Raw genomic sequence first — 27,955 nt, 5'->3', positions numbered from 1 at the left:
AGGGAACCTGGCATTTTCAGACAATTAACTAGCATTTATTAAGCAGTTCCAAGTGCTTTGCAGGTATTAATCCTTAAAATAACCCAACGGGACAGAGAATTTTCTTCCCATTTTAAGGATAAGGAGACTGAATCACAGAACCCTGAGGAAACTTGGCCAGGTCACAGTTTGTAAGTGGTAGCACAGGGACTGAGTTGTTTGCTTGTCCGATTCAGGAGCCCATGCTCTTGATCTCTATAAAGGTGACTGATCCTAAAGGAAAGAAGCAAAGGATTTACAGAGAGAGGGGAGGAGAAAGGGCCACAGGTAGGAACTTAGGCATTGTACTTTAGAGCATGGTCCCTGGAGGTTTGAGAGAGAGACATGAGACCATTGTTTAGGGTAGGCCAATCTAGCTGTGGGCGCAGGGTGGATCAGAGACTGATAGAGACCTGAGGAAGGGAGTATATCTCTGGCCACTGCAGAAGGTAACAGCAGAGAGAACTCAGGGCCAGACTTGAGGTGGGGCTGGGAGGTGGTCACAGAAGAGGAATCTGCGATTGCCCCAGGGATTAAGGATTGCATGAGTCAATGACAACCTAGCAAATGTCGGCAACTGGAAGAAAAATGGCAACATGGAAACAGACAGTGACCACTGGTGTGGAGCTAAGAATCTGTCAGCCATTATGCATATGCAAAAAAAACTCTTTGCAACTGCATTGCCCCCTCAGTACTCCCTTCATACCTCCTAAATAATGCCTCTCTGGAACATTTCCAGTAGAGTGATCAACCCTTTTCCATCTGCCCAGCATTTTCCAAGTTTTGGCACTGAAAGTCCCTCATTCCAGGACATCCCTCAGTTCCAGGAAAACCAGGATGGTTGGTCACCCTACTTTCCAGTCCTGGGAACTCAGAACTCAGGCTATTGGGTCAGACCCCTATTAATTAGGAGGGTGAAAGTGGGGCAAAGTGTCAGGAGTCACATGACTCTTGGAGAAGCTAGAAGTCCAGGACAGGCTAAGGTACTGGGGAGGGAATATTTACTTGAGAAGCTAGAACAAGGGGCCAGTTCAGCTGGAAGGCAAAAATACCATTGAGTAGTGGTGGGTGGCCGTTGTTTGAGAGGCCAGGAGCCCTACAGAAGTCCCAAAAGCGTGCAGGTCCCTGCTCAAAAACAGGAAAGCCAGATGAGCAGACCTCTTATGGAACCACCATAATATAATCACCCCTCGAACAAACACAACCACCTATGCCCATCCTGCTCCCCAACCAGGGGTGAGCAAAGAACTCTCACGGCAAATCCTTCTAGTTAGGCTCCAGTCAAGTTAACTGGCTTTGAGTCATAACCTCTCTCCCCGTTAAGGTTTCCCAAATTCTCACTCAGCTAGCACTGCCACCTCTTACACTCAAGCCTTGGACAACAAAACTCAAACCTGTCCCACCAAAATGGCCTCTGGATCGAGGTCTGCTCAGCTAAGCCCTCGAACAGTGTGTACCAGGATCACTTGGTAGCGTTATTGAAACACAAATTGCTGGGCTCTGCTCCCATGGTTTCTGACATAGAAGGTCTAGGGTGGGGCCTGAGAAATTGCATTTCTTTCTCTTTTTTTTTTGAGAGGAGTTTTGCTCATTACCCAGGCTGGAGTGCAATGGCGCGATCTTGGCTCACCGCAACCTCTGCCTCCCGGGTTCAAGCGATTCTCTTGCCTCAGCCTCCCGAGTAGCTGGGATTACAGGCACGTGACACCACGCCTGGTTAATTTTGTATTTTTAGTAGAGGAGGCATTTCTCTATGTTGGTCAGGCTGGTCTCAAACTCCTGACCTCAGGTGATCCACCCGTCTTGGCCTCCCAAGTAATCTCCCTGTGATCTCTCCTGCTAGGATTACAGGCGTGAGCCACCGTGCCCAGTCTGAGATATTGCATTTCGAATAAGTTCCTGGATGATGCTGATGCTGCTAGCTTAGAAACCACACTTTGAGAATCACAGTCCCAGAATTACAGATTTTGTGAATTTCAGCACCAATTCACCCATACTCCTCTCTTCCTACTGTGGGAAGCATGAGTATGTAGGACAGTTGCAGACAAAAACTGGTTTATTTAGCACCCACTATGTACCAGGCACTTGGGAGGTATTTTCTCACACTTTCGCTTTCTATCCTCACAATATCCCTTATGAGGTAGGGACTACCCTCATTTTTATAGAAGAGGGAACTGAGGCTTAGATGTTGACAGACCCATCCAAGGTGACTCAGCTGGTAATGGCAGACTTCATCCTGCTACACAGTATTTAAGGGGCCTAAACCATAAACAATTTTTTAAAATTTGGGAAAGTCACACACAAAGGAGATGTTTCAGTACCTCCTCTCTCCAGGTATGAACAGTATTGAGCAAGACCCATAGGGCAGCAATAATCATTTATCCTGATGAATGGTTCCTCTGTGAAAGGCAAAGGGGTTGGGGGACAGCTAAAGCCTCCTGTAGACCCACATTTAAATGAGCTGACAGTCCCAGTAGGACTATGGAGGAACCAGCTAGGGGAAGCTGCCAGGATCTTAGTGGTGAAATTAAAAGGAGATCATGATTCTTACACAGGAAGTGGTGAATTCAGTTGACCCTTGGAAAAACTGAATAAATTAACATGGGGAAAGGCTAATTCAATGCCCAATGGTGGGGTAGAGTAGAGAAATAGAGTGGCCAAGGTTGTAGCAGCCTGGGCACCTGCTGAGGCCCCATTCAGCAGGAGAGCCACCAGTCGGGTGTGTGGACATGTATGGCCCTACCAGCTCTAAGCAGGAGTTGTTAAGAGACTTCCCGAATGCAACTCTTGGTGAATATTCTAGCAGTGAGAGGAGGTGAGCACCAGACCACTGAACAAGAGAAGTCAGAGTCATACACAGCTATCTGGACAGGAAATGGCATGAGGAGCTGTGAGCAATCTGGGGGCTGTGGCTAGAAAAACAGGGCATGAGCTGGGGCTGGGAAGAGGTGAGCATCCATTAAGCTGAAAGGTGGGACTCAAGACCCCTCAGCATTGTGACCCTGTTCCTGCACACCAAGCTCTAGTTGGTGAATGAGAGCCCCAGGACCAAGAGGAAGAGCAAGGCCCAGATGCTTTCTCACTGTCTCTGCTATAGCCTAAAAACCTGAACTTTCCTATAGTTCCCTTCTTGAGCCTTGCTGGGTTTTAATTTTCCTTACTGCCCCCAGAAGAAGCCTTCTGCTTGAGAACCAAAGGATGTTTCAGTGGATGTGGGGCTCCTTTCTCTCATCAGAAACTTCCCCATGGCAAGAGGAATGACTGCCAGGGGCATCATTAACTATGGATCTAGAGAATAAGGTCTCAAAATTATGCAGTGAACTGTCACCACACTATGTCCCCCACCATGGGATGTATACAGGGACCGGTGCCCCCTCATCTGGCCTGAGGTAGATGCTGGAGCCCAAGTCCCAGGATGTCCCAGCCCTTTGAGGAATGCTGGGGCTGGAGAGGATGGGGCCTTCTACTCTGAGTCTGGGAGAGGGGCTGGCTGGGGTGGCTTCGGTGACACAGAGGATAATGCAAGAGTGGACGCAGGCCAGGGGACCTCGGAGCAGTGCTTCGAGGGCACCTGAGGGAAGGTAGGCCTGAGGCTCCCAGCTCAGCACGGGGAAGTGGCTGGAGGGCCCCAGGTGATAGAGGTGGTACACAGATTCCTCCTCGCTGACCCTGCTGAGAAGGGAGAGAGAAGGGCACCAGATCCTTCTTCTAAGCAGGACAGCCCATGCCTTTCATTCCACCCATCCTTCCCCACCCCCTCCTCAGCCACCTGAGGCTTGGTATTGCAATCCCAGCCAATTCTCCCTGATACCCGCCTCAGCATGACAGTGGGCCTGGCCCCCTTACCAGTGTGAGTTGGAGAAGGCAAGAGCGGAGCTCTCGGGCTGCGTCAGGCTGGGACCCACCTCTCAGAGTCTCCTGAAACACAGCAGCTGCCTCTCTGAAGCGCTTTGGTCCCAGAGGGATCAGAAAGAAAAGATTAGGTGTCAAGGTGTCAAGGAGCTTAAAAGTACCTCCAAAACTGGCCCCTGCTCCTAGTACCACAACCATTGTGACATTTTGGTACTAGAAGCTTATCTAGAAAGTCAACATAGACCCTCTCCCCACTCCATCCCACCCAAATCTCTCCTGTTTCCAGTCCCAGACCTATTACCTGTAGTCCCATCAAGGCCTTGCCCAGGCGGAAGAGGCCCCGGGGCCAGCCAGGCCGTAGGGTAAGGGCCACTTGGGCATCAGCCAGGGCCCACACTGGCTGACCCAGCCGCTCATGGCAGAAGGAACGATTTCCAAATAACCTGATAAAGATAGAAGGTGGTCAAATGTCTGAGTCCTCAACACTGCCCTGCCCTGGCCAAGTCCCCACCTACCGGTGGTCCTGGGGGTTAAGCTTCAAGGCTTGGGTGAAGAGGATCACAGCCTCATGGTAGAAACCATTTTGAGCAAAGCTGGTACCCAACTCTGGAAAGGAAAGAGGGGGAGAAGGTTCAGAAGGGGCTACCCCAGGGAGGGTGGGGTAAGGAGGGAGAGAGAAAGGATCTCACTTGCCAATTCCTGGCTCTGTTGTAAGGCAGCTGCCAGCAGTCCCGGAGATGCCTGGGGATAGGGTGCAAAGTCAAGCAGGCCTTGAGGTCTCAGCCTCCCCAAATCCTTCTCCTTTGTTTAAACAGATAACACTATAATTAGCATTACACAACTCATGTAATCCTCATGACAGCCCTACAAGATTGTATCAGCCCTATCTTCCTAGAAAGGAAACCACCCGGGGTCATGGTGATGGTGACGGGGCCTGACTCCAGGTCTCTTGCCCCTAGGGCCAGAGAACTCCCACTGGACCCTGCGTCAATCCGTAGATCCTGCGCCTCCCCAGCAGATCCTTGTGCCCCTTCCATGGTTCCAGCTGAAAAAGGTTCTTCAGCTACCTCACCTGTGCTTTTGGACTCTGCTGGGGCCTCTCCTTTCTTGGAGAGCTCTCTTCCGTTTGACTCATCTTCTGGAGGGGCAGGCCCCTGCCTTGGGGCTCCTGATTCAGTCCCTTCTCTCTGCGGGCACTGAGGGGCCAATCGCCAACCTTGCGCAAAGCCAGAGACACAAAAGTGCTAGACAGATCCAGTGAGTCCTGTGAACAAAATGGAAAGTTAGGGAGGGGGTAGGGATGAAGTACATTCTGGAGGAGGAGGAGGAAAATAAGCAAAGACCAAGAAGGGAAAAAAGGGGTTCTCACCTCTTCTTCACCACACTGTCCCTGAACTGGGTTTCCAGGGCTGGATGGGGGGCTCTCATCCCCATCTGAGGTAGCGCTGGCCTGGAAGAAAGGTGGACAGGTACAGAGCTGGGATCACCCGGAGCTGTCTGCTTTCTTGGCCCGCATCTTCCTGGCACTTGGTGCTCTTAGTACCTGCCATAGATACTCACCTTGGGCTCCCCACAGTACTGCTCCAAACGCTCCTGTCGCTTTCGTTCCTTTTGACGCTGCAATAGTAATGGTAATAATGATGTATTTTGAACACCTACTGTACGTCATCTGTTGGGCTAAGATTTCTCATTCCATCTTTGCAGCTCTATGAGACAGGCATCGTTATTATCCTCATTTTGCAGGTGAAGAAGCAGACAAGAGAGGCACCAGCCAGAGGCCTCATGTAAGGAGGCAGATTCCTACCTAGGCAGCACAGTAGGATTCCAGAACCACTGCACCAGACAGCCTGTGAGAGAACCCCAGTCCCTGGGCCCCTTGTGTCCTCCTGGCAAGACAGTCCACTGCAGGCCATCTTGAGCTCTCTCCTGTTCCCACAAAGCTTCCTCTTTCCCTCTCCCAAATCCCTTTGGCTCCCCTGCACCCTCCAGCTATGCTCTAGCCACCTTCTTCTTAAGTCGCTTCTTCTCTGCTTTCTGTTTCATGCGCTCCTCCTCAGCCACCAGCTCCTCAGCCAGGCGGTTGGCTTCCTGAAGGACGAAGGGCAGGTGACAGAAAAAGGGAGAAACAGGGAAATGGAGAGCAAACATGAAAGGGGGCAGGCAGTGCAGAAGGATCTTGAAAGGTACCAATTAGGGGAGAATATAGGGATGGGAATATGGGGATTGAAAGAACCCTGAGGGACGGCAAAGCCCTCTCCTGAGAATCTTACCTCTTCTGTCACCAGGAGCTTCTGGGGCATGGCTACCTGAAGCAGGCTGTCTGAGACACTGGAGAAGGTGGCAGAGGCAGAAGGGCTTTGAGGGCAGGGCTCAGACTCTTGGGGAGGATACAGGAAGGACTTGCGGAGACCACAGTAGGTGCCCAGTCCCTCAGCCCCCTTGCCCCTGTCACTCTGTCGAGTTGATTTCCCTTCATCATCCAAGTGGCCCAGGAGGTAATCTGTCAGGAGGGAGAAAGAGACAGGAAAGAAAGAACGTGAGACAGGGTGTATCTGAGGGTCAGCCCTCCCAGGGTACCAGCCTCGATCCCTGGGCCCAGCCCCTGCACTCCCCACCATGGTGCCACAGCTGCAGCCGCCCGCTGCTCCCATCCACATGGATCCGGTGCAGGCCCTGGGGATCACTCTCCACAAGCCGTCGAAGAAAATCCACTATGTCCTGGGAGGGGGAGGGGAGGGGAGGCTGGTGTTGGGGGCAGTTCCTGGAGAGAGCGAGGGCTTCGCTGGCATGATCTCTCCACCATGGCAGCCACCAACCAGCCATCCAGCCCAAGGCTCTCACTGGCTCTGACCTCTCCCTCCTCAGCACCACAAAATCTGCTGCCCCTGGCTTTTGTAGTGAATCACCTCCCCTCGCTGCTCTCCCGCCTTCCCAAGGGTTGAGTATGGTATTCAGCCTGGCCTTCTCCACCATCCAGGATCTTCTCTCCTCAACCTGAGTTAGCCACACTGAAGCCCCTGGAATGAAGCTCTCCCACCTGCTCTTTAAGCTAGGCGCCCTGTCGTATCTGCAGTATGAACAGCCCCACGTAACCCACCCTGAGGTTAGCTCACACCTAAACAAGTACAGCAGCTCCTGGCTGGCCACTCCTCTGAACCTCATCTGTTTCTCCACAAAACTAAGCTCTAAGAAATTACTTCCCTACTCAGGGACATCCAATAATCCCCCACTGCCAAGGCCATAGGCAGCGTTGAACCTAGTTCCTCGGCCTAGGATTCAGAGCCTTCCAAAAGGCTCCCAGACCTTTCTAGCCCTCCTTTTAATCCTCCCCTGCTTCACTGCTGTCCTCCCTCCCAGCCTTGGGGCCTTCCCCCAGCTGCTCTCCAATCCCTCCTAACTCTGAGCTTCTTTCTCACCACATTGTGCCTTAAACCTGCAAGGTCCAGGTCAAATTCTATCTCCCTTCAAACCTTCCCAGATCCTTTCATCTCCAATTACCTCTGCCCCCTCCAACTAATCTACACCTGCGTGGTCTGTTTTACACAATTTAGAACCTTGTTATTGATTGCTTTCTATTGCTCTCCTCATTGGCCAGGCAGCATGGAATTGCAAAGGGCATTGTGCTGGAGTGGAGCCACCTGCATCTGAGGTTATTTTTTCTTTTGAGGCGGAGTCTTGCTCTGTCAACCCAGGCTGGAGTGCAATGGCACAATCTCAGCTCACTGCAACCTCTGCCTCCCGTGTTCAAGCGATTCTCCTGCCTCACCCTCCCAAGTAGCTGGGATTACAGACACGCGCCACAATGCCATTTGTATTTTTAGTAGAGATGGGGTTTCACCACATTGGCCAGGTTGTCTTGAACTCCTGACCTCAAGTGACCCACCTGCCTCGGCCTCCCAAAGTGCTGGGATTGCAGGCGTAAGCCACCGTGCCCGGCCAACTATTTTTTGTTTGTTTCTGAGATAGGGTCTTGCTGTGTTGCCCAGGCTAGACCCAAACACCTAGGCTCAAGTGATCCTCCTGCCTGAGCCTCCTGAGTAGATGGGACTTCAGGTGTGCACCATCATACCCAGCTTGTCCAAGTTTTCACTCTGCCACTTCCTGGCTGTTTGATTCTGGAGAAGTCATTTAACTTCTTTGGACCTCTCCTTCATTCACAAAATAAGGCAAGACTCTTTAAGACCTGGCCCACACATTCTGTGGTTCTGATGAGAGTCATTTCCTCAGGGAGTATAAGCTTCAAAGACAGGAATGATCACATTCCTATTTGCCTAATCAGGCCTAAACAGAGCAGGACTGACTGAGAAGCTTAGAAGTCAATGATCTTTTGGATTTATTGATTTAGAAGCCACAAACTTAGAAACTCCAGCATGCTAAAAAAAAAAAAAAAAAAAAAAAGCTGTAGGCAGGACTTCAGATGATTGAGGTATACTCAATTTTCTAAACAAGTTTAGATCCAAGGCTTCCCTCCGAAGACAGTCCTGGCTTAACAGCATCTCCACTTATACTGCTAGGCACCTTCATCAGTCCTATACTTAAATTCAATTTCCTGGTGGGTTTGTTTCACCTTCCTAACTGCAACATAAGCATACATAATGAGCCAGGTGTGGTGGTGCACGCCTATAGTCCCAGCTACTTGGGAGGCTGAAGTCGAAGGACTGTTTGAGCCCCGGAGTTCAAGACTGCAGTGAACTATGATCTTGCCACTGCACTGAAGCCTGGGTAACAGAGGGAGACCCTGTCTCGATAAATAAATATGGCTGGGCACGGTGGCTCACGCCTATAATCCCAGCACTTTGGGAGGCCAAGATGGGTGGATCACTTGAGGTCAAGAGTTTTAGACCAGCCTGGCCAACACGGCAAAACCCCACCTATACTAAAGATACAAAAATGAGCCGGGCGTGGTGGCACACGCCTGTAGTCCCAGCTACTCAGGAGGCTTAGGCATGAGAATTGCTTGAACCTGGGAGGCAGATGTTGCAGTAGCCAAGATCACACCACTGCACACCAGCCTGGGTGACAGAGCGAGACTCTGTCTCATAAACATAAATAAATAAATAAATAAATAAATAAATAAATAAATAAATAAATAAATAAATAAAGTATGCTCTCTGCCCCATGTTAGGCAGCCTCCTCAGGATGTGCCACTCAAATATATACTGTATTTCCTCTCTCTTCCTCCTCAAACCAGTGTAGTCATCATTAAAAATAAAAAATAAAAATAAATTTAAAAAAAAAGCTGGGTGCAGTGGCTCACGCCTGTAATCTCAGCACTTTGGGAGGCTGAGGCCAGCGGATCACTTGAGGTCAGGAGTTTGAGACCAGCCTGACCAACATGGTGAAATCCGTCTCTGCTAAAAATACAAAAATCAGGCATGGGGGCATGCATCTGTAATCCTACCTACTTGGGAGGCTGAGGTAGGAGAATTGCTTGAAACTGGGAGGTGGAGGTCGTGGTGAGCCGAGATCGTGCCACTGCACTCCAGCCTGGGCAACAGAGCGAGACTGTCTCAAAAAAACAAACAGGTATTTCCTTGACCTTCTACTACCTGTCCCCAAACCACAGTCTGTGCTACTCTTAGAATTCACTACATGGCCCCCACATATGATCTGGTCCCCCAATATCACTGTGAATCTTCTGCTATCTTGTCACTCTCCTCCAGCCACAGCAGTGTCCTTGGAAGTTCCCACAACATACCAACTGTGCTACCATCTTAGGGCTTTGCACTTTACTTTGCCTGGAATGCTCTTTCCCCAGTGAACACCTCACCCCTTCGTCCTTTTTAGATCTCTACGTAAATGTCACTTTCTCAGAGAGGCCTTCTCTGACCACTCCTTTTTTTTTTTTTTTTTTGAGGTGGAGTTTTGCCCTTGTTACCCAGGCTGGAGTGAATGGCATGAACTCGGCTCACTGCAACCTCCGCCTCCAGGGTTCAAGTGATTCTCCTGCCTCAGCCTCTCCTGGAGTAGCTGGGGTTACAGGCATGCGCCACCATGCCCAGCTAATTTTGTATTTTTTAGTAGAGACGGGGTTTCTCCATGTTGGTCAGACTGGTCTCGAACTCCTGACCTCAGGTGATCCGCCTGCCTCAGCCTCCCGAAGTGCTGGGATTACAGGCGTGAGCCACCACACTTGGTCTGACTACTCCTTTTAGAAGGAGAAACTTCCCAACTCCACTAGCATTCCCTATCCTCCTTCTTGCTTTTTCTTTGTACTTCTCATATTTAACATACTATGTTGCTTATTTACTTGTTCACTGGCTGCCCTCATGAGATGCTCCTAATTTGTTGAATAGAAATATTTTTGTCTGTTTGGTTTACTGCTGTCTCCCAGTACCTACAACAGCGTCCAGTACATAGGTGGTATTCTGTGTGTGCTGAGTAAACAGAGATTGGTCAGGAGGCTATTCCAATAGAGACCGAGCCAGGAACTGTGTGTGAAGAAACATGTGTGAGACAGCGAGTGTAAATTTTTTTTTTTGAGACAGAGTCTCACCCTGTCGCCAGGCTGGAGTGCAATGGCACAATCTCAACTCACTGCAACCTCCATCTCCTGGGTTCAAGCGATTCTCTTGCCTCAGCCTCCCGAGTAGCTGGGACTACAGGCACCCACCACCACACCCGGCTAATTTTTTGTATTTTAGTAGAGATGGTGTTTCACCATGTTGGCCAGGATGGTCTCCGTCTCCTGACCTCGTGATCCGCCCGCACCAACCTCCCAAAGTGCTGGGATTATAGGTGTGAGCCACCGCGCCTGACCGTGAGTGTGGAATTTATCTTGTCAGTGATAGCAGTGGACTTGATCTGGGGAATGAAACAATCAAATGAAATAGTGTTGAGACAGCCGGGCGCAGTGGCCGGGCATGGTGGCTCACGCCTGTAATCCCAGCACTTTGGGAAGTCAAGGCAGGCGGATCACCTGAGGTCTGGAGTTTGAGATCAGCATGACCAACATGGAGAAACGCAGTCTCTACAAAAATACAAAATTATCCTGGCATGGTGGCGCATGCCTGTAATCCCAGCTACTCGGGAGGCTGAGGCAGGAGAATTGCCTGAACCCGGCAGGCAGAGGTTGCTGTGAGCCAAGATTGCACCATTGCACTCCAGCCTGGACAACAAGAGCAAAACTCTGTCTCAAAAAAAAAAAAAAGAAAAAAGAAAAGAAAAAGAAATACTGCTGAGGGAAGATGAGGCTCTGGATGTAATGTTTAGTTCAGGCCAGACACAAGGAGTCTTGATCTAAAGGAGTGGCAGCGAGACCAGGAACGGAAATGAGGGGCTTCTGTCAAGAGACATTTCAGAAGTAGATTTTAGTGGCTGGCACGGTGGCTCACGTCTGTAATCCCAGCACTCTGGGAGGCCGAGACGGGTGGATCACAATGTCAGGAGTTTGAGACCAGCCTGGCCAATATGGTGAAACCCCTCTCTACTAAAAATACAAAAATTAGCTGGGCGTGGTGGGAGGCGTCTGTCATCTCAGCTACTCAGTAGGCTGAGGCAGATTTGCCTGAATCCGGGAGGCGGAGGTTGCAGTGAGTGGAGAAGGCGCCACTGCACTCTAGTCTGGGCGACACAGTGAGACTCAGTCTCAAAAAAAAAAAAAAAGGCCGGGCGTGGTGGCTCATGCCTGTAATCCCAGCACTTTGGGAGGCCGAAGAGGGTGGATCACGAGGTCAGGAGATCGGGACCATCCTGGCTAACACGGTGAAACCCCGTCTCTACTAAAAATACAAAAAATTAGCCGGGCATGGTGGCGGGCGCCTGTAGTCCCAGCTACTAGGGAGGCTGAGGCAGGAGAATGGCATGAACCCGGGAGGTGGAGCTTGCAGTGAGCCAAGATTGCACCACTGCACTCCAGTCTGGGAGACACAGGGAGACCCCGTCTCAAAAAAACAAAACAAAACAAAAACAAAAACAAAAACTAGATTTTAGTGACTAAATGTGTGAGGGAAAGGGATATAAAATGATTATCAGATTTCTAGATTAAACAACTAGATGAAAGTTTGTGTTATTAACCAAAATTGGAATTAGAAGAAAAGCAACCAATTTGCAAACGTGATAAATTAACAAAAGTTAATTAAATTAACTTTTGGGCTTGAGTTTGAGATTCTAGGGAGTATAGCGCATCAAGGCTTCCAAATCTGATCTTGTCCCTCCTTCAGAAACCCTGCTGTCCACCGGGCATGGTGGCTCACGCCTGTAATCCCATCACTTTGGGAGGCCAAGGCGGTCGGATCACGAGGTCAAGAGATAGAGACTATGCTGGCCAACATAGTGAAACCCGGTCTCTACTAAAAATACAAAAATTAGCTGGGAGTGGTGGCATGTGCCTGTAGTCCCAGCTACTCAGGAGGCTGAGGCAGAAAAATTGCTTGAACCAGGGAGGTGGAGGTTGCAGTGAGCCAAGTTCACACCACTGCACTCCAGCCTGGGTGACAGAGTGAGACTCCATCTCAAAAAAACCAAAAAACAAAAAAAAACCCTGTTGCCTACTGAGAACATCCAAATCCCTGTGCTAAGTCAAAGCCTTTCAAACCATCTGCTGCCTTCTCTCCTGCCCCATCTTTTACTGTTCCAACCAAATTCTCCACTCTGGTCTCACTTTAGTAAAGTTCTCTCAACTTTTCCTTGTTTTACTGTCTTTGCTCATACCATCCCCTCCATCTATAAAAAAATATTTTTTCTTTTTTTTGAGATGGACTCTCCCTCTGTTGCCCAGGCTGGAGTGCAGTGGTGTGATCTCAGCTCACTGTAACCTCTGCCTCCCAGGTTCAAGTGATCCTCCTGCCTCAGCCACCCGAGTGGCTGGGATTACAGGTGCACACCACCGCGCCCAGCTAGTTTTTTGTATTTTTGGTAGAGATGGGGTTTCACCATGTTGGCCAGGATGGTCTGGAAACACGGACCTCAAGTGATCCGCCTGCCTAAGCCTCCCAAAGTGCTGGGATTACAGGTGTGAGCCACTGGGCCTGGCTTTTTAAAAATTTTTTTAGACAGACTCTCACTGTTCCCCAGGCTGGAGTGCAGTGGCATGATCACGGTTCACTGCAACCTCGACCTCTTGCGCTCCAGATATCCCCCAACCACCATGCGGCTAAATTTTTTAAAAACATTTTTGGCTCAAGCCTGTAATCCCAGCACTTTGGGAGGCCGAGACGGGCGGATCATGAGGTCAGGAGATCGAGACCATCCTGGCTAATACGGTGAAACCCCGTCTCTACTAAAAAATACAAAAAAGTAGCCGGGCGAGGTAGCTGGCGCCTGTAGTCCCAGCTACTCGGGAGGCTGAGGCAGGAGAATGGCGTGAACCCGGGGGGCGGAGCTTGCAGTGAGCTGAGATCCGGCCACTGCACTCCAGCCTGGGCGACAGAGCGACACTCCGTCTCAAAAAAAAAAAATTTTTTTTGTAGAGATGGGGGTCTCACTATGTTGCCCAGCTGGTCTCGAACTCGTGGGTTCAAGCAATCCTCCCATCTCAGTCTCCCAAAGTGTTGAGATTACAGGCACAAGCAAGCCACCGCGCCCGGCCTCCATAACATCTTTCCCCAACGAACTCGTACCCACTCCCTAATCCTCACCTCAGAGACCCTTGCCTGCTCAATTCTATCCACTTGGAGCATCTGTTACAGCAGGATCATCCTCCTGGTCCCCTGCCCCTCACTTGCCTACGATCCTCAAGGTCATGGCCGGAGACTACAACTCCCCAAAGCCTCCAGGGCCCCGTCAGACGCTCACCCGTCGCCGGTTTCTGCACAGCTGATTTTAAAAAGGCGTGACCAAAATGAGCAGGACTGGGGGAAACTGGGGGTCGCTTTTACCTCTTCGCCGTAATCCTCTGGACCGAATTCCTTGCAAAGTTTGGGTACAGCAGCGACCTCCAGCGGGCAACTGGGCCGCAGAGGGCAGTCTACAGGAAAGGAAGGCGGAACCTCGTCAGCGGGCTTGCGATAGATGAGCTTGAGTCCTCCCTACTCCACCCTCGACTCTCCACTCTCTGCCCTCTGCATAAAATCCTACTCGAAACGTTCAGACCACAGGTGGACCCAAGAGGGGCTGCCTGTGCCCTCCTAGACCCTCTCTGGTCTTGTCATACTGCTCACCTAGCTTGATCCTCTCCACAGCCTTCGGAATCGGCTCCATCGCGTTTACAGTGACCCGGAAGTGAAAGATAGTCTAGTATTTGATACCAGCCAAAGGGCGGGGGTGGGACAGCGAAGGCGGCCATCTTTGTTAGGGGCAGAAGCCTCCCATTACGGAGTACGAGAGGGTCCATGAAGGTCCCCGCGACTCCTGGACTGGAGTAAACGGCTCTTGGAATGGGGCGAAGTCCGAGCTACCGTGGGCGTTGGTTCGTGCGGGGAAGTGGGAATCGCTAGGTTCGTCCGGACCCGCCGCCCCATGGCTCAGGCGTCTCGCTCTGGTAGCCTGCCTCCACTTGTTATCGTGTCCCCGCTGAGGGCGCAACCCGGGGGCACTGGGGAGGAGCAGTGGGAGAGAAGGCGTACAGGCGCTCTTCGCGGGGAGGTTCACAGTTGGCTGGGCGGAACTTCTGGAAGGACGCCGTGGTGGCCGACGCCGGCGGGTGTGAGCGAGGATTATGAGGCTGATGCTGCGGGCTGGAGGCGAGGGCCCGCAGGTGGCGGCCCGATCCCTCCCGCGCTGCAGCGTCTCCGGGCCCTGTTGCTGCGGCTGCTTCGCGAGCGGGAGCAGCTCCTCCAGGCCCGAGACTGCGCCTGCCACCTACAGGCGGCTGTGCGCCTCATGAAGACCTTGAGTCCTGGCTCGCCATCCGGCGGCCCTAGCCCCTTGCCCCAGTGGTGCCGCGACCTGCAGCTGCACCCTTCCCAAGGGGCAGTCCTGCAAATCGGCCTTGGGGAGACTCTCGAGCCGCTGCTGCTAGCGCGCCCCATCGGACTAGCCGCCCAGTGCCTGGAGGCTGTCATCGAGATGCAGCTTCGCGCTCTCGGCCAGGAGCCCGCCAGCCCAGGCCTGTCATCCCAACTTGCCGAACTTCTCCTGGCACTTCCCGCCTATCACACGCTACAGGGAAAAACCTTGAGCCACGTCCCGGGGGCTGCACGTCCTTTCCCCACGTCCCGTGTGCTCCGCCTCTTGACGGGGGAGCGGGGTTGCCAGGTGGCAAGTCGGCTGGACGAGGCGCTCCGGGGATCGGGATTGAGGGACCAGCTCCGCAGGCAGTGCCATGAGGAGCGGGATCTGCTACCAGGGCTGCTGGGCCTGGTGGGGGGCGTGGCGGATTCAGCCAGCTGTGAACTACGGCTTGGAGGGGCTGGAGCCTTGTGGAGCCAATATTGGACCCTGCTGTGGGCAGCCTGTGCTCAGAGTCTGCACCTAAATCTGGGACCCTGGAGGGACCTCAGGGCAACAGCGCAACAGCTGAGTCAGGCACTAGGTCAGGGTGAGTGATGGGCTTGGGTGGGAGTTTGGGAAGGCTGGGGTCTCTTCCTTCCCCCTGGCAAACTCACTCACCTTCCATCCTGAAGGCAAAAGCAGGCCCTTTAGAATGAACATCCTGGGTTCAGACTATATCTTCTGAACTTTCAAGGCGAAGTCTTGCTTTCCACCCCAGTCCTGGTCTTGGAGGAAGCATGCCTTCTTCCCTCATCATTGAGTGGGCAGGGGTTGTGGAAAGTGAGACCTTGTTTTCAGGCTCCAGAGTCATTTCTCCCACTAGCATCCCTGCCTCAGGAGTGTGAGAGGGAGCTGGCTTCCTTGTGTCACAGCTTACTTCATCAGTCGCTTATCTGGAGCTGGGACCAAGGTGAGAAGAAAGGGGCACTGGGGGTGACATAAGTCCCAGGTTACCGCTTCCCCACCACACTATACTCTCTCATCCTCAGGTTTCTGCCAGGCCTTGCGATCAGCTCTTGGGGGTCAGAGCAGCCTTTCCACATCGTCTCACACTGCTGAACTTTTGCAGCAGCTCTTTCCTCCTCTCTTGGATGCTCTTCAAGAGCCCAGGTTACGAGTGATTTTCTGCCAGCCTGCAGGTGAGACAAGGGGCTGGGTCTGGGGAGACAAAGCAGTTGAGGATATCTCTTTTCTTTGTTCTGAAGTCTGCCTCTTCCCAAAGGTACTCAATGACCCCTAAGATACTCACTCTGCTGCTCAAATCCCCAGATCCTGCGCCTGTCGCCCTAGGTCTCTGTACCCTGCAGACCACCTTGCTTTGGTTCCTGGGCAGAGCTCAGCAGTACTTGGCAGCATGGGACCCAGCTTCCTTCCTGCTCCTGATCCAAAAGGATTTACCTGTGAGTGCCTGGGGAGTAGGGAGGGGAGCAGCCTGAGCTAGGCTGAGCCCTCACTTCCTGTTTCCACCCAAAGCCTCTATTGCATGAGGCAGAAGCTTTGTCTAACCTGGCCTCAGAGGAAAGCTTAGCTCTGGAAGTGGAGCAGCAGCTGGGCCTGGAGATCCAGAAGCTGACTGCACAGATCCAGGTGAGAACAGGGGCCTTAACAGTGGCAGTTTAAGACCCTGTGTTCTGTGCCAAGTATCAGGGGTGGGAAGAGTAGAGCATCTCAGTAACTTGGAATCTCCTTGGAGTCTCTGCTAAGTTTATCTTTTTTTGCTCTGTTTATTTTTTATTTTTTGTTCTCTTTAACTTTTTTTTTTTTTTCTCTGAGACAGGGTCTCACTTTGTCACCCAGGCTGGAGTGCAGTGGCACAATCTCAGCTCACTGCAGCCTCTACCTTCTGGGCTCAAACAGTCCTCCCACCTCAGCCTTCCTAGTAGCTGAGATTACAGGCTTGTGCCACCACACCTGGCTAACTTTTGTATTTTTTTTTTGGTAGAGCTAGGGTTTCACCATGTTGCCCAATCTGGTCTTGGACCCCTGAGCTCAAGTGATCCACCTACCTTGGTCTCCCAAAGCGCTGGGATTACAGGCATGCGCCACCACGCCTGGCCCCTTTAACATTTTACTATGGAAAATTTCAAACATGTACAAATGTGGAGAGAGGTATGTAATGGACTCCCATATGTCTATCACCAAGCATTTAACAATTATCAACTCATGGTCAATTTCATCTGTGTATCCCCTACCCTCTCCCCAGTAATGCCAGACTCTCGTTTTGTGATGGCATCAGCGGATCATTGCCTTGATTCATTATTTCATTAGAGGTTGTAAAGGGGTAACATTTCAATTCTCATCATTCCTACTTCATTTATGAGTTGGATTACTCCTGTGAAGAAAAACTTGCCTTCATTAATGATTTGGTTACTCTTAGGTATATTTTAAAGAGAAAATTCAGGATACATGATTGCCTCTTTCCCTTTACTTACGAGTTATCGGCACATTTCTCCTCTCTTAGAAGTTTCATTTGTATTTTTATTAATGCTTTGGGAGGCCAAGGCAAGAGGACTGCTTGAGGCCAGGAGTTTGAGACCACCAGGGGCAACATAGCGAGACCACCCTAAGCAACACAGACCCCTGTCTCTACAAAAATTTAAAAATTTAGCTGAGCATGGTGGCACGCACCTGTAGTCCCAGCTACTTGGGAGGCTGAGGCAAGAGGATCGTTTGAGCCCAGGAGGCCAAGGCTGCAGTAAGCTGTGATAGCCACTGCATTCCAGCCAGCCTAGGCAATACAGTGAAAGCCTGTCTCAAAAAATAAAATAATGCATGTCTGTAGTTTAAAAAGTGAAACAGAATTATTATTTTATAAAACTAATGAAAAAATAGCACTTTGTTTGCCCTCACTCACCTCTGATTTCTGTTTCACGGTAGTAACCTTCATCCATGTTTGCCTGTTTCTCCTAACATTTTCTTATATATTTATGAATAAAGCCATTATAGTTTTTCTTCCCCATTTTGTACATTTATCTGTTCCTATGTCAAAGATGTCTGGTTTTTGTTTCCCTGCTGTTTTCTCCTCTTTGCCCTGAATAGGGGCATGGCTCTAGGGTTCAGTCCTTAACTCTCTGCTTTTCTCTCTGTATTCCTGCTTACCCACAGTGTCTTGGGTCCCAGAGGTCTTTTTTTTTTTCTAAGACAGGGTCTCACTGTCACCCAGGCTGAAGTGCAGTTATGTGATCTTGGCTCACTGCAACCTCCACCTCCTGGGCTCAAGCAATCCTCCCACCTCAGCCTCCTGAGTAGCTGGGATCACAGATGCAAGCCACAATGCCTAGCTACTTTTTTTTTTTTGAGAAGGAGTCTCACTCTGTCACCCAGGCTGGAGTGCAGTGGCATGATCACCACTCACTGCAATCTTCACCTCTTGGGTTCAAGTGATTCTCCTGCCTCAGCCTCCTGAGTGGCTGGGATTACAGGCACCCACCACCAAGCCCGGCTAATTTTTGTATTTTTAGTAGAGATGGGTTTCACCATGTTGGCCAAGCTGGTCTCGAACCCCTGGCCTCAGGTGATCCACCCGCCTCAGCCTCCCAAAGTGCTGGGATTATAGGTGTGAGCCACCCTGCCCAACCAATGCCCAGCTACTTAATTTTTTTTTTTTTTGTAGAGACAAGGTTTTGCCGTGTTGCCCAGGCTGGTCTTGAACTCTTTTTAAAAATATTTTTTAAAAACTTTTTTGGGAGGCCGAGGTGGGTGGATCACCTGAGGTCAGGAGTTTAAGACCAGCCTGACCAACATGGTGAAACCCCGTCTCTACTAAAAATACAAAAAAGTACTGGTATGGTGGTGGGGGCCTGTAATCCCAGCTACTCAGGAGGTTGACGCAGGAGAATCGCCTGAACCCAGGAGGCAGAGGTTGCAGTGAGCTGAGATAGTGCCATTGCACTCCAGCCTGGGCAACAAGAACAAAACTCTGTCTCAAAAAAAACAAAAAATGAAACTTTTTTGGCCAGGTGCAGTGGCTCACACCTGTAATCCCAGCACTTTGGGAAGCCGAGGCAGGCAGATCATCTGAGGTTAGGAGATCAAGACTGGCCTGGCCAACATGGTGAAACCCTGTCTCTTCTAAAAATACAAAAATTAGCTGGACATTATGGTGCACGCCTGTAACCCCAGCTACTTCGGAGGCTGAGGCAGGAGAATCACTTGAATCTGGGAGGTGGAGGTTGCCTGGGCAACAGAGTGAGACTCAAAAATATATATATATATATATTTGTTTTAATTAAAAGTTTGGCTCGTGACACAGCCTCAGGAGATCCTGAAAACATGTGCCCTGTTCTTGAACTCTTGAGCTCAAGCAGTCCACCTCCTTGGCCTCCCAAAGTGCTGGGATTACAGGCATGAGCCACCGCGCCCAGCCTGCTCCCAGAGTTCTAGTCAAACATCTGCATTTGCCTGTTGGGCATTTCTACCTCAATTTACTGCTATCTACTTAAACTCAACATGCCCTAGAGCTAGCTCATCATGAGTACTGCACACAGTGACGGTCATAGAGCCCTGAGGAAGGAAGGCTATAGCGGGCATGTGGTTTACAGAAGGCTCCATACATGGCCTACTGCTGGAAATGGTGGCTGGGAAGCCTCAGAGGAGTGGCTGGGGTTACTGGAAGTGGGCAGTTTGTCGATCCTTGGGGGAGTAGCAGAGAGGTGGCCTTACCAGAGCAGAGGTTCCTTTTGTGGGTATGTTCATCGGGGTTGGGTGTGTGGGTAAAGTAGTAAGCAATTTGGCATCAAATTGTGGAGGGCATGAACACCAGGCCCAAGAATTTGGGCTTTACCTCATGAGTGATGGGGTGACATTGTAAGAGCAGAAGGGCAGTAATCCCAGCATTTTGGGAGGCCGAGATGGGCGGATCATTTGAGATGAGTTTGTGACCAGCCTGGCCAACATGGTGAAACCCCATCTCTACTAAAAATACAAAAATTAGCCGGGCATGGTGACAGGTGCCTGTAACTCCAGCTGCTCAGAGGCTGAGGCATGAGAATCAGTTGAACCCGGGAGGCAGAGGTTGCAGCGAGCTGAGATTGCACAACTCCACTCCAGCTTGGGCAACAAGAGTGAAACTCCATCTCAATAAAAAAAGAGGCATTATGAGTTTTTTCCCTGTTTGGACTGTAAGATCCCAGTGGTTCGGGGAGAGACTGTCACATACTCTGCACCTTGTATTCCCTTAGTGTTGAGTACAGAGGCTCCTAACAAAAGTCCATTGACAAAAGGGTAATTTCCTTGACATAAATAAGGAAGGAGAAGGGGGTTTGCATTTACTGGAGAAGAGAGGAAGATTTTGGATTTAGACAGGTTGTCAGATGTGCCAGGAGCCATATGGGCTCCACTCCATGTCTACCCCCCACCCAGGTCTATCCTGTCTCAGGCTCCCTGGCATCTACCATTTCTTTACAGAGCAGCTGTCATTAACCACATTTATTGGGGTTCCTCTCCCTCAAGATGGGCTGTGGAGCAGAAACCAGTTTTATTGCTGTGTTCTTTCCCTCCAAAAACAATCTATCAAACCAAAGAAACAAAACCGGCATATAGGCCTTTTCTTGCTATATTGCTCTGGAGTGGGCTGTCAAGAATAATAATATATAATAATAACGCCCTTCAATGTAAGGACATTCCAAAACTTCCTGAGTCTCAGAACATTCAAATAGTCATTGCTTCTGGTCTACATACAGTTATTGTCTTCCTTTTGTAGGAAGATCATTGTAGGCTGGGTGTAGTGGCTAACATCTGTAATCCCAGCACTTTGGGAGGCAGAGGCAGGCAGATCACCTGAGATCAGGAGTTCAAGAACAGCCTGACCAACATGGCAAAACCTTGTCGCTACTAAAAATACAAAAATTAGCTGGGTGCAGTGGTGCACTCTTGTAGTCCCACCTACTTGGGAGCCTGAGGCAGGAGAATCACTTGAACCTGGGAGGCAGAGGTTGCAATGAGCCGAGATCACGCCACTGCACTTCAGTCTGGGTGACAGAGCAAGACTCTGTCTCAAAAATAAAAGGTCATTGTAATTCCCCTTTCTTCCCTCAACCTCTGGCCCATTGCAGATCATACAATCCCTCTCTCTGGCATGTACTCTGTGTGTGTGTTGTGGGGGTGGGGGCAGGGTATGTCTTTTTCCTTAAAGCTCCTGTATAATAAAATTAACCTCAAGGATTTTCCATCTTTTGAACCAAGCTGGGGAGAGCAAGGTAACCCTAGGACAATTGTTCATAATTTGGGTCCAGACCTCTTGGAAAACCCAATGACAACTATGGCATTGCTCCTCAAAAAATGGCCAGGCATACACAACTATGCAACAATTCTGGGGTTTTATGGATGTCAAGTTGGACATAGAGCTCCTTAGATACGCAGGATCATCATAATTTGACAAGCCCCTTTTACTTTCTCCCTATCCCTACAGCTCCTGCCTGAAGAGTCACTACGTCTCTTTTCTCAAGAATGTCATAAACAAGCCATGCAAGGTTTCAAGCTCTACATGCCACGGGGTCGGTACTGGCGGCTTCATCTCTGTCCTGGTAACTCCTCATCCCAGCTTCCTCCAGGGTTCCAAGGGGGTAATAGTGTCTCAGCCCTGCCAAATCCCGGTTCCCCTCCACTGTCTCCATCCTTGTCCTCAGCTTCTGTTCTCTTCCCTCCTGAAATCCTACCCTCTTCTCCCAAACACTCCATTTAGGAGTTCAGTGGATCTCTACAGCCTTATATTCTGTCTTCTCTACTCCAGAACTTCCCAGTGCTCCTAGTGAATATGCTGGTTTAGTGGTCCGCACCGTACTGGAGCCTGTGTTACAAGGATTGCAAGGGTTGCCACCCCAAGCCCAGGCCCCTGCCCTTGGTCAGGCACTGACAGCCATCGTGGGTGCCTGGCTGAACCACATTCTTACCCATGGGATTCGGTTCAGGTTAGGAGTAAAGGCGGAAGTGGCAGGGGGTGAATGGAACAGGGAAAAGGAAGGGGATAAGTGGGAGAGGCAGGAGGGTCAAGTGGCCATACTGTACATCTGCCTTCAGCCTGCAGGGAGCACTGCAGCTCAGGCAAGACTTTGGAGTGGTCAGGGAGTTGCTGGAAGAGGAGCAGTGGAACCTGTCCCCTGATCTCCGCCAGGCGCTGCTTATGCTCAGCATCTTCCAGCAGCTGGATGGAGCCCTGCTGTGTCTGTTGCAGCAGCCCCTGCGCAAGTCTCAAGTCCGCAGGAGGCCCCCCTGTTGCTGTGAGTCACTCCCCTTCGCTCACCGCTTTGTGTGTCCCAAACCCCATTCTCACCATTGATCTGGCTTCAGTATATCCCCACCAGCCACCTACCTTCTGCTTCTGCCTTACCAGGTGCTTGTCAGGAGGTCCAGACCACGGAATTGCCCAGCAGGTGCCTCAATAGCCTGGAGAGCTTGGAGCCCCCTCTCCAGCCTGGAACATCTCCAGCCCAGATAGCTCAGCTGCAAAGCACACTAGGGGGAGGGGGACCCAGCCTGGAGGGCTACCTAGTGGGAAATCAGCAGGCCTGGCTTGCCCTCAGGCAACACCAGCGACCCCGTTGGCACCTGCCATTTTTTTCCTGCCTGCGAACTAGTTCTGAATCCTCCTAAGCCTGGGACCAGGAGCCAGAAAGTTAAGAGCGCCCCATCTCTAGCTGGAAAAATCCAGACATTTGGAATTACATATTAAGGAAGCCTAGAACTGGAAGCTTGGAGGAAAGCATACTGGAGAATAAGCTACAAAGAGCCTGGGCTTAAGTATCCAAGATTAGGGGCTGGGCACAGTGGCTCACACCTGTAATCCCAGCACTTTGGGAGGCCAAGGCAGGCGGATCATGAGGTCAGGAGATCAAGACCATCCTGGCTAACACAGTGAAACCCAGTCTCCACTAAAAATACAAAAAAGTAGCCGGGCGCAGTGGTGGGCGCCTGTAGTCCCAGCTACTCAGGAGGCCGAGGCAGGAGAATGACGTGAACCTGGGAGATGGAGCTTGCAGTGAGCCGAGACTGAACCACTGCACTCCAGCCTGGGTGACAGCGAGAGACTCTGTCTCAAAAAAAAGAAAAAAAAGAATCCAAGATTAGGCAGGGCATGGTGGCTCATGCCTGTAATCCCAGCACTTTGGGAGGCTGAGGCGGGTGGATCACCTGAGGCCAGGAATTCGAGACCAGCCTGACCAACGTGGAGAAACCCCGTCTTTACTGAAAATACAAAATTATCCAGGCGTGGTGGCGCATGCCTGTAATCCCAGCTACTCAGGAGGCTGAGGCAGGAGAATCGCTTGAACCTGGGAGGCAGAGGTTGCAGTGAGCTGAGATTGTGCCATTGCACTCCAGCCGGGGCAACAAGGGTGAAACTCTGTCTCCAAAAAAAAAAAAAAAAAAAAAAAACAAGATCATTCCAGCACCTGAAATCCAGAGTAAAGAGCAAGACCACAGCCTGGAACCTGAAGGTCAGCACCCTTGGGAGGTTCAGGCCTAGTTCTCCATCATTGAAGACATCTCAGGGATAAAGAGTTGAGTGCTCGGCCGCACGCAGTGGCTCACGCCTGTAATCCCAGCACTTTGGGAGGCCGATCACTAGGTCCGATCAAGACCATCCTGGCTAACGCGGTGAAGCCCTGCCTCTACTAAAAATACAAAAAATTAGCGGGGCGTGGTGGCACGTGCCTGTAGTCCCAGCTACTCAGGAGGCTGAGGCAGAAGAATTGCTTGAATCCTGGAGGCAGAGATTGCAGTGAGCCGAGATCTCGCCATTGCATTCCAGCCTGGGCAACAAGAGCGAAACTTTGTCTCAAAAAAAGGAAAAAGAAAAAGAAAACAGGTTAGAATGCACGTCAACTTAAGTCCTCAGAGCCAGGCTAATTCATGGGGAACCACAGAGGTGTAATAGGCATTTCTACACCTGGATCAGCCCCAAGGACTGTAATTACCCTGTACTGCCCTTCCTATTACTATTTTCAGTCATTTACGAATATTAGGCTGTAGTACTTTCACGCTGAAGCTTTGGCTATTCAGAGCTCACTGTGTTTAATCTTCAGTTACCTGAATGGTGTTTACCGTCTGGTGTGGATCATCCTGGCTTGTGTTAGTTCTCTCTTTGGAAGGAGCCAGGACTTCAGATCGAGTTAGCCTAGATCTGGCCCAGCAGGGTACAGAAGGAGAAAAGCTGCAGAAAACAGGCGTATATTCGTGCCAAAAGGTTTTTGGCGCCATTTATTTATGGCTTTCACCATCGTATGAGAGGACTATTAATGATAGGTTGTATTTGCTGACCGCCTACTTTGGGCTCCCCCGTGCATTGTGCCGAAACCACCTCTCTCCTTCCTGACTTCCTCCGCCTGGGCTGGGGGGCCCTGAGCTGCGGTTCGCAGGCCTGCTTGCCTGCCGACGGCCGGAAGTCTCTATCCCGCAGAAGCACAGCCATTCACGGCCTAACGCTATGCGACACTTCCGCCTGCACGAGCTCTTCCGGGGTGGAGGTCACCATGGCAGCTGCCTTGGCTCGGCTTGGTCTGCGGCCTGTAAAGCAGGTTCGGGTTCAATTCTGCCCCTTCGAGAAAAACGTGGAATCGACGAGGTACGAAGGGGAAGTGGGTAGAAGCGGGAAGTGGTGCGCCTTCCTTCAGCCAGGGCTTTAAGCCCTCAGCCTGGCGCTCACTCTGTTTTTCCACCGTAGGACCTTCCTCCAGGCGGTGAGCAGCGAGAAGGTCCGCTCCACTAATCTCAACTGCTCAGTGATTGCGGACGTGAGGCACGACGGCTCCGAGCCCTGCGTGGACGTGCTGTTCGGTGGGCTTGGTGGAGAGAGGGGCAGGAGGGGACAGCAAACAGCCCGCGTGCCCCTAAGCCCCAGCCCTGCCGTCCCTCCCTATCTGACTCGTTTGTTTCTTCCCCAGGAGACGGGCATCGCCTGATTATGCGCGGCGCTCATCTCACCGCCGTGGAAATGCTCACTGCCTTCGCTTCCCACATCCGGGCCAGGGACGCGGCGGGCAGCGGGGACAAGCCGGGCGCTGATACTGGTCGCTGACAGCGTCAGAGAGACCAACAAGATGATTTTAGCGTGGACTAGGACACTTAACCTAAGAAGAGTTTCACTTAATCATTCAAATCACTATCTGGAGGGCCACGGAGCGCAAAATAAAATGTAAAACCCTGCTACCACAATGTTTCTGGAACAAGACTAGATCAGGGAGGTGTCTGGATGAACCTGTATTTATTTCACTTTCTTACTATCATCACTTACTGCTTAACCCTTTTGAATTTGGCTTCTGGCTTCTCCTACCACTCACTCAAGGTACTTTTTTTTTTTTTTTTTTTTCCGAGACAGGTCTGTTTCTGTCACTCAGGCTGGAGTGCAGTGGCATAATCATAGCTCACTGTAACCTGGGCTTCGTCGAGCCTCTCAAGTAGCTGGGAAGCTGGGACTATAGGCACGCGCCACCAGGTTTAGTTAATTTTTAAGTTTTTTGTAGAGAAGGATTTTCTCTATGTTTCCCAGGCTGGTCTTGAAGTCCTGGGCTCAAGTGATCCTCCCACCTTGGCCTCCCAAAGTGTTGGGCATGGGCCACTGTGCCCAGCCATCTTACTTTTACCAAATCCAGTGTGAAAGAACACTGATAGGCTGAGCGCGGTGGCTCACATCTGTAATCGCGGCACTTTAGGAGGCTGAGGCCAGCAGATCACCTGCTTGGAGAAACCCCACCTCTACTAGAAAATACAAAAAAATTATCTGGGTGTGGTGGCACAAGTCTGTAATCCCAGCTACTCGGGAGGCTGAACGAGGCAAGAGAATCGCTCAAATCCAGGAGGTGGAGGTTGAAGTGAGCCGAGGTCACACCACTGCACTCCAGCCTGGACAACAGTGAGACTCTGTCTCAAAACACACACACACGCACACACACACTGACAGAGTGTTGTTTTTTCAGCTCTCGTCTTTCTATCCCAGTTCCATCTGTCACTTTTTTTGGAGGGGGTTTTGTCCTGTTCCATGGGCTGGTCTCTAGCTTTTGGACACAAGTGACCCTCCTGCCTTAGCTTCCCAAAGCCCTGGGATTACAGGCGTGTGCCACCAATGCCTGGCCACATCTACAACTCTTTTGTTTGTTTTTAAGACAGTCTCACTGTCACCCAGGCTGGAGTGCAGTGGTGTGACCTTGGCTCACTGCAGCCTCCATCTCCCGGGTTCCAGTGATTCTCCTGTTTCAGCCTCCTGGGTGGCTGAGATTACAGGCATGTGCCACCACTCCTGGCTGATTTTTGTATTTTTAGTAGAGATGGGATTTTGCCATGTCAGCCAGGCTGGCCTCAAACTCCTGACCTCAAGTGATCTGCCCCCCTCAGCTTCCAAAAGTGCTGGGATTACAGGCATGAGCCACTGCGCTCGGCCTGCAACTCTTAATTCACCCATTTGTGGAACTTCTCTCCCTCTTGGGTCCTTTTTCTTTTGAACTACACAGATGTTCTACCTTCATTCTTTTTCTTCTCTATTTTTTTCTGGGGCATCTCATCTTCCTTCACAACTTGAATTACACCTTCTGGTGTTAAACTGTTTCTTTTGGCTCTAATCCCAACTTCTGTGCATAGTCAGGTTACCTGCTACCAGTTCCCTCCAAATCCCACCAACTATTTTTGTCTAAAATAGAATTGATAATCTTACATACACATATACTTACCTCTCTTCCCTGACTTACCCATTCCTTTTTAAAAACAGGTACTTCATCTACTCAGCCACCTGGGCTGGAAACCACAGTGTTCTTTAGTTCTGCTCTTTCCATCTCTGCGTATCTGGTCACTCAGTTCAGAATATTCTGTCTTTTAAAAACGTGCCTGAAAGTCGGGCAAGGTGGCTCATACTTGTAGTCCCACCTACTCAGAAGGCTGAGACAGGAGGATCCTTTTTTTTTTTTTTTTTTTTTTGAGACGGAGTCTTGCTCTGTCACCCAGGCTGGAGTGCAGTGGCCAGATCTCAGCTCACTGAAGCTCCGCCTCCCGGGTTCACGCCATTCTCCTGCCTCAGCCTCCCAAGTAGCTGGGACTACAGGCGCCTGCCCCCTCGCCCGGCTAGTTTTTTTTTTTTTGTATTTTTTAGTAGAGACGGGGTTTCACTGTGTTAGCTAGGATGGTCTCGATCTCCCGACCTCGTAATCTGCCCGTCTCGGCCTCCCAAAGTGCTGGGATTACAGGCTTGAGCCACCACGCCCGGCCCAGGAGGATCCTTTGAGCCCAAGAGTTCAAGGCTACAGTGAGCTATGGTTGCACCACTGTACTCTAGCCTGGTGACAGAGCAAGACACCGTCTCAAAAAAAAAAAAAAAAAAAAAAAAAAAAGCTTCTGAAATGATCTCTCCATTCCCATTCACTCTATTCATCATTATTGCCTTCTGCCAGCCAGTCTATTTCCTAAACATTTTCGCTGCCACTTAATTTTATCATTGCAAAGCATGCGATTGGTTTTATATCTCTCACTACTCCCTGTTTAAGAAAACAGTGCCAGCTGGGCACAGTGGCTCACGCCTGTAATCCCAGCACTTTGGGAGACCGAAGTGGGTGGATCATGAGGCCAGGAGTTCGAGACCAGCCCGACCAACATGGTGAAATCTCATCTCTATTAAAAATACAAAAATTAGCCAGGCATGGTGGCGGGTGCCTGTAATGCCAGCTACTCAGGAGGCTGAGGCAGGAGAATCACTTGAACCCAAGAAGCAGAGGTTATAGTGAGCTGATATTGCACCACTGCACTCCAGCCTGGGCGACAGAGCAAGACTCCATCTCAAAAAAAAAAAAAGAAAAAAGTTCCTAAAGTGTTTTTCATACTTCCTCAACACTCATTAGTGTGGACCATGCAATCGATTTACGGAGTTAAACCATTCTTTTTTTTTTTTTTTTTTTTTTTTGACAGGGTTTCACTCTTGTTGCCCAGGCTGGAGTGCAATGGCACCATCTCGGCCCACTGCAACCTCCACATCCCAAGTTCAAGCAATTCTCCTGTCTCAACCCTGCAAGTAGCTGGGATAACAGGCATGCACCACCATGCCTAATTTTATATTTTTAGTAGAGACAGGGTTTCTCCATGTTGGTCAGGCTGGCCTCAAACTCTCGAAATCAGATGATCTGCCCACCTCGGCCTCCCAAAATGCTGGTATTACAGGCATGAGCTACCGCACCCAGCCTAAACCATTCTTTAAAAAAAAAAAAAAAAAAAAAAGTAGGCCGGGTGCGGTGGCTCATGC

General features: G+C 50.6%; 3 protein-coding genes across 21 annotated transcripts; 2 read left to right on the top strand and 1 right to left on the bottom strand.

Annotated features, from left to right (window-relative positions):
- Nucleotides 1–13: 13 nt before the first annotated feature.
- On the bottom strand, nucleotides 14–16,467 carry TTC31 (tetratricopeptide repeat domain 31). Of its 14 annotated transcripts, XM_031934211.1 has the most exons (14): nucleotides 15,992–16,467; nucleotides 15,361–15,900; nucleotides 13,689–13,777; nucleotides 6,486–6,588; nucleotides 6,141–6,370; nucleotides 5,875–5,958; nucleotides 5,431–5,487; nucleotides 5,240–5,320; nucleotides 4,943–5,134; nucleotides 4,560–4,671; nucleotides 4,386–4,476; nucleotides 4,172–4,313; nucleotides 3,865–3,966; nucleotides 2,057–3,690 (listed from the first exon to the last, which is right to left on the bottom strand). In XM_031934211.1, the coding sequence occupies exons 2-14, from the start codon at nucleotides 15,365–15,367 to the stop codon at nucleotides 3,394–3,396; spliced, it is 1,587 nt and encodes a 528-aa protein (XP_031790071.1). In that variant the 5' UTR covers nucleotides 15,368–15,900; nucleotides 15,992–16,467; the 3' UTR covers nucleotides 2,057–3,393. The 14 variants fall into 14 exon arrangements, with proteins under 14 accessions (XP_023043763.2, XP_023043764.2, XP_031790071.1 ...); XM_023187989.3 differs by lacking the exon at nucleotides 15,992–16,467 and having other exon boundaries at nucleotides 15,361–15,918; XM_023187987.3 differs by lacking the exons at nucleotides 15,361–15,900; nucleotides 15,992–16,467 and adding an exon at nucleotides 13,971–14,130.
- On the top strand, nucleotides 14,111–24,036 carry CCDC142 (coiled-coil domain containing 142). Of its 6 annotated transcripts, none has more exons than XM_023187982.3 (9): nucleotides 14,111–15,289; nucleotides 15,566–15,652; nucleotides 15,732–15,881; nucleotides 16,033–16,142; nucleotides 16,216–16,329; nucleotides 21,152–21,266; nucleotides 21,473–21,650; nucleotides 21,760–21,959; nucleotides 22,073–24,036. In XM_023187982.3, exons 1-9 carry the CDS (start codon nucleotides 14,269–14,271, stop codon nucleotides 22,330–22,332), a joined length of 2,235 nt encoding a protein of 744 aa, XP_023043750.2. In that variant the 5' UTR covers nucleotides 14,111–14,268; the 3' UTR covers nucleotides 22,333–24,036. The 6 variants fall into 6 exon arrangements, 5 of the variants coding, with proteins under 5 accessions (XP_023043750.2, XP_023043749.2, XP_023043751.2 ...); XM_023187981.3 differs by having other exon boundaries at nucleotides 16,012–16,142; XR_004228505.1 differs by having other exon boundaries at nucleotides 16,012–16,142; nucleotides 21,473–21,959; nucleotides 22,073–22,212.
- On the top strand, nucleotides 23,061–24,891 carry MRPL53 (mitochondrial ribosomal protein L53). Its single transcript, XM_023187998.2, has 3 exons — nucleotides 23,061–24,301; nucleotides 24,401–24,513; nucleotides 24,621–24,891. Exons 1-3 carry the CDS (start codon nucleotides 24,210–24,212, stop codon nucleotides 24,752–24,754), a joined length of 339 nt encoding a protein of 112 aa, XP_023043766.1. The 5' UTR covers nucleotides 23,061–24,209; the 3' UTR covers nucleotides 24,755–24,891.
- Nucleotides 24,892–27,955: the final 3,064 nt, after the last annotated feature.

The sequence above is a fragment of the Piliocolobus tephrosceles genome, chromosome 15, assembly GCF_002776525.5.
Source record: "Piliocolobus tephrosceles isolate RC106 chromosome 15, ASM277652v3, whole genome shotgun sequence".
Lineage (NCBI taxonomy): Eukaryota > Metazoa > Chordata > Mammalia > Primates > Cercopithecidae > Piliocolobus > Piliocolobus tephrosceles.
The sequence above is the reverse complement of the archived record's forward strand: the minus strand, read 5'-3'. Positions and strand labels throughout refer to the sequence as shown.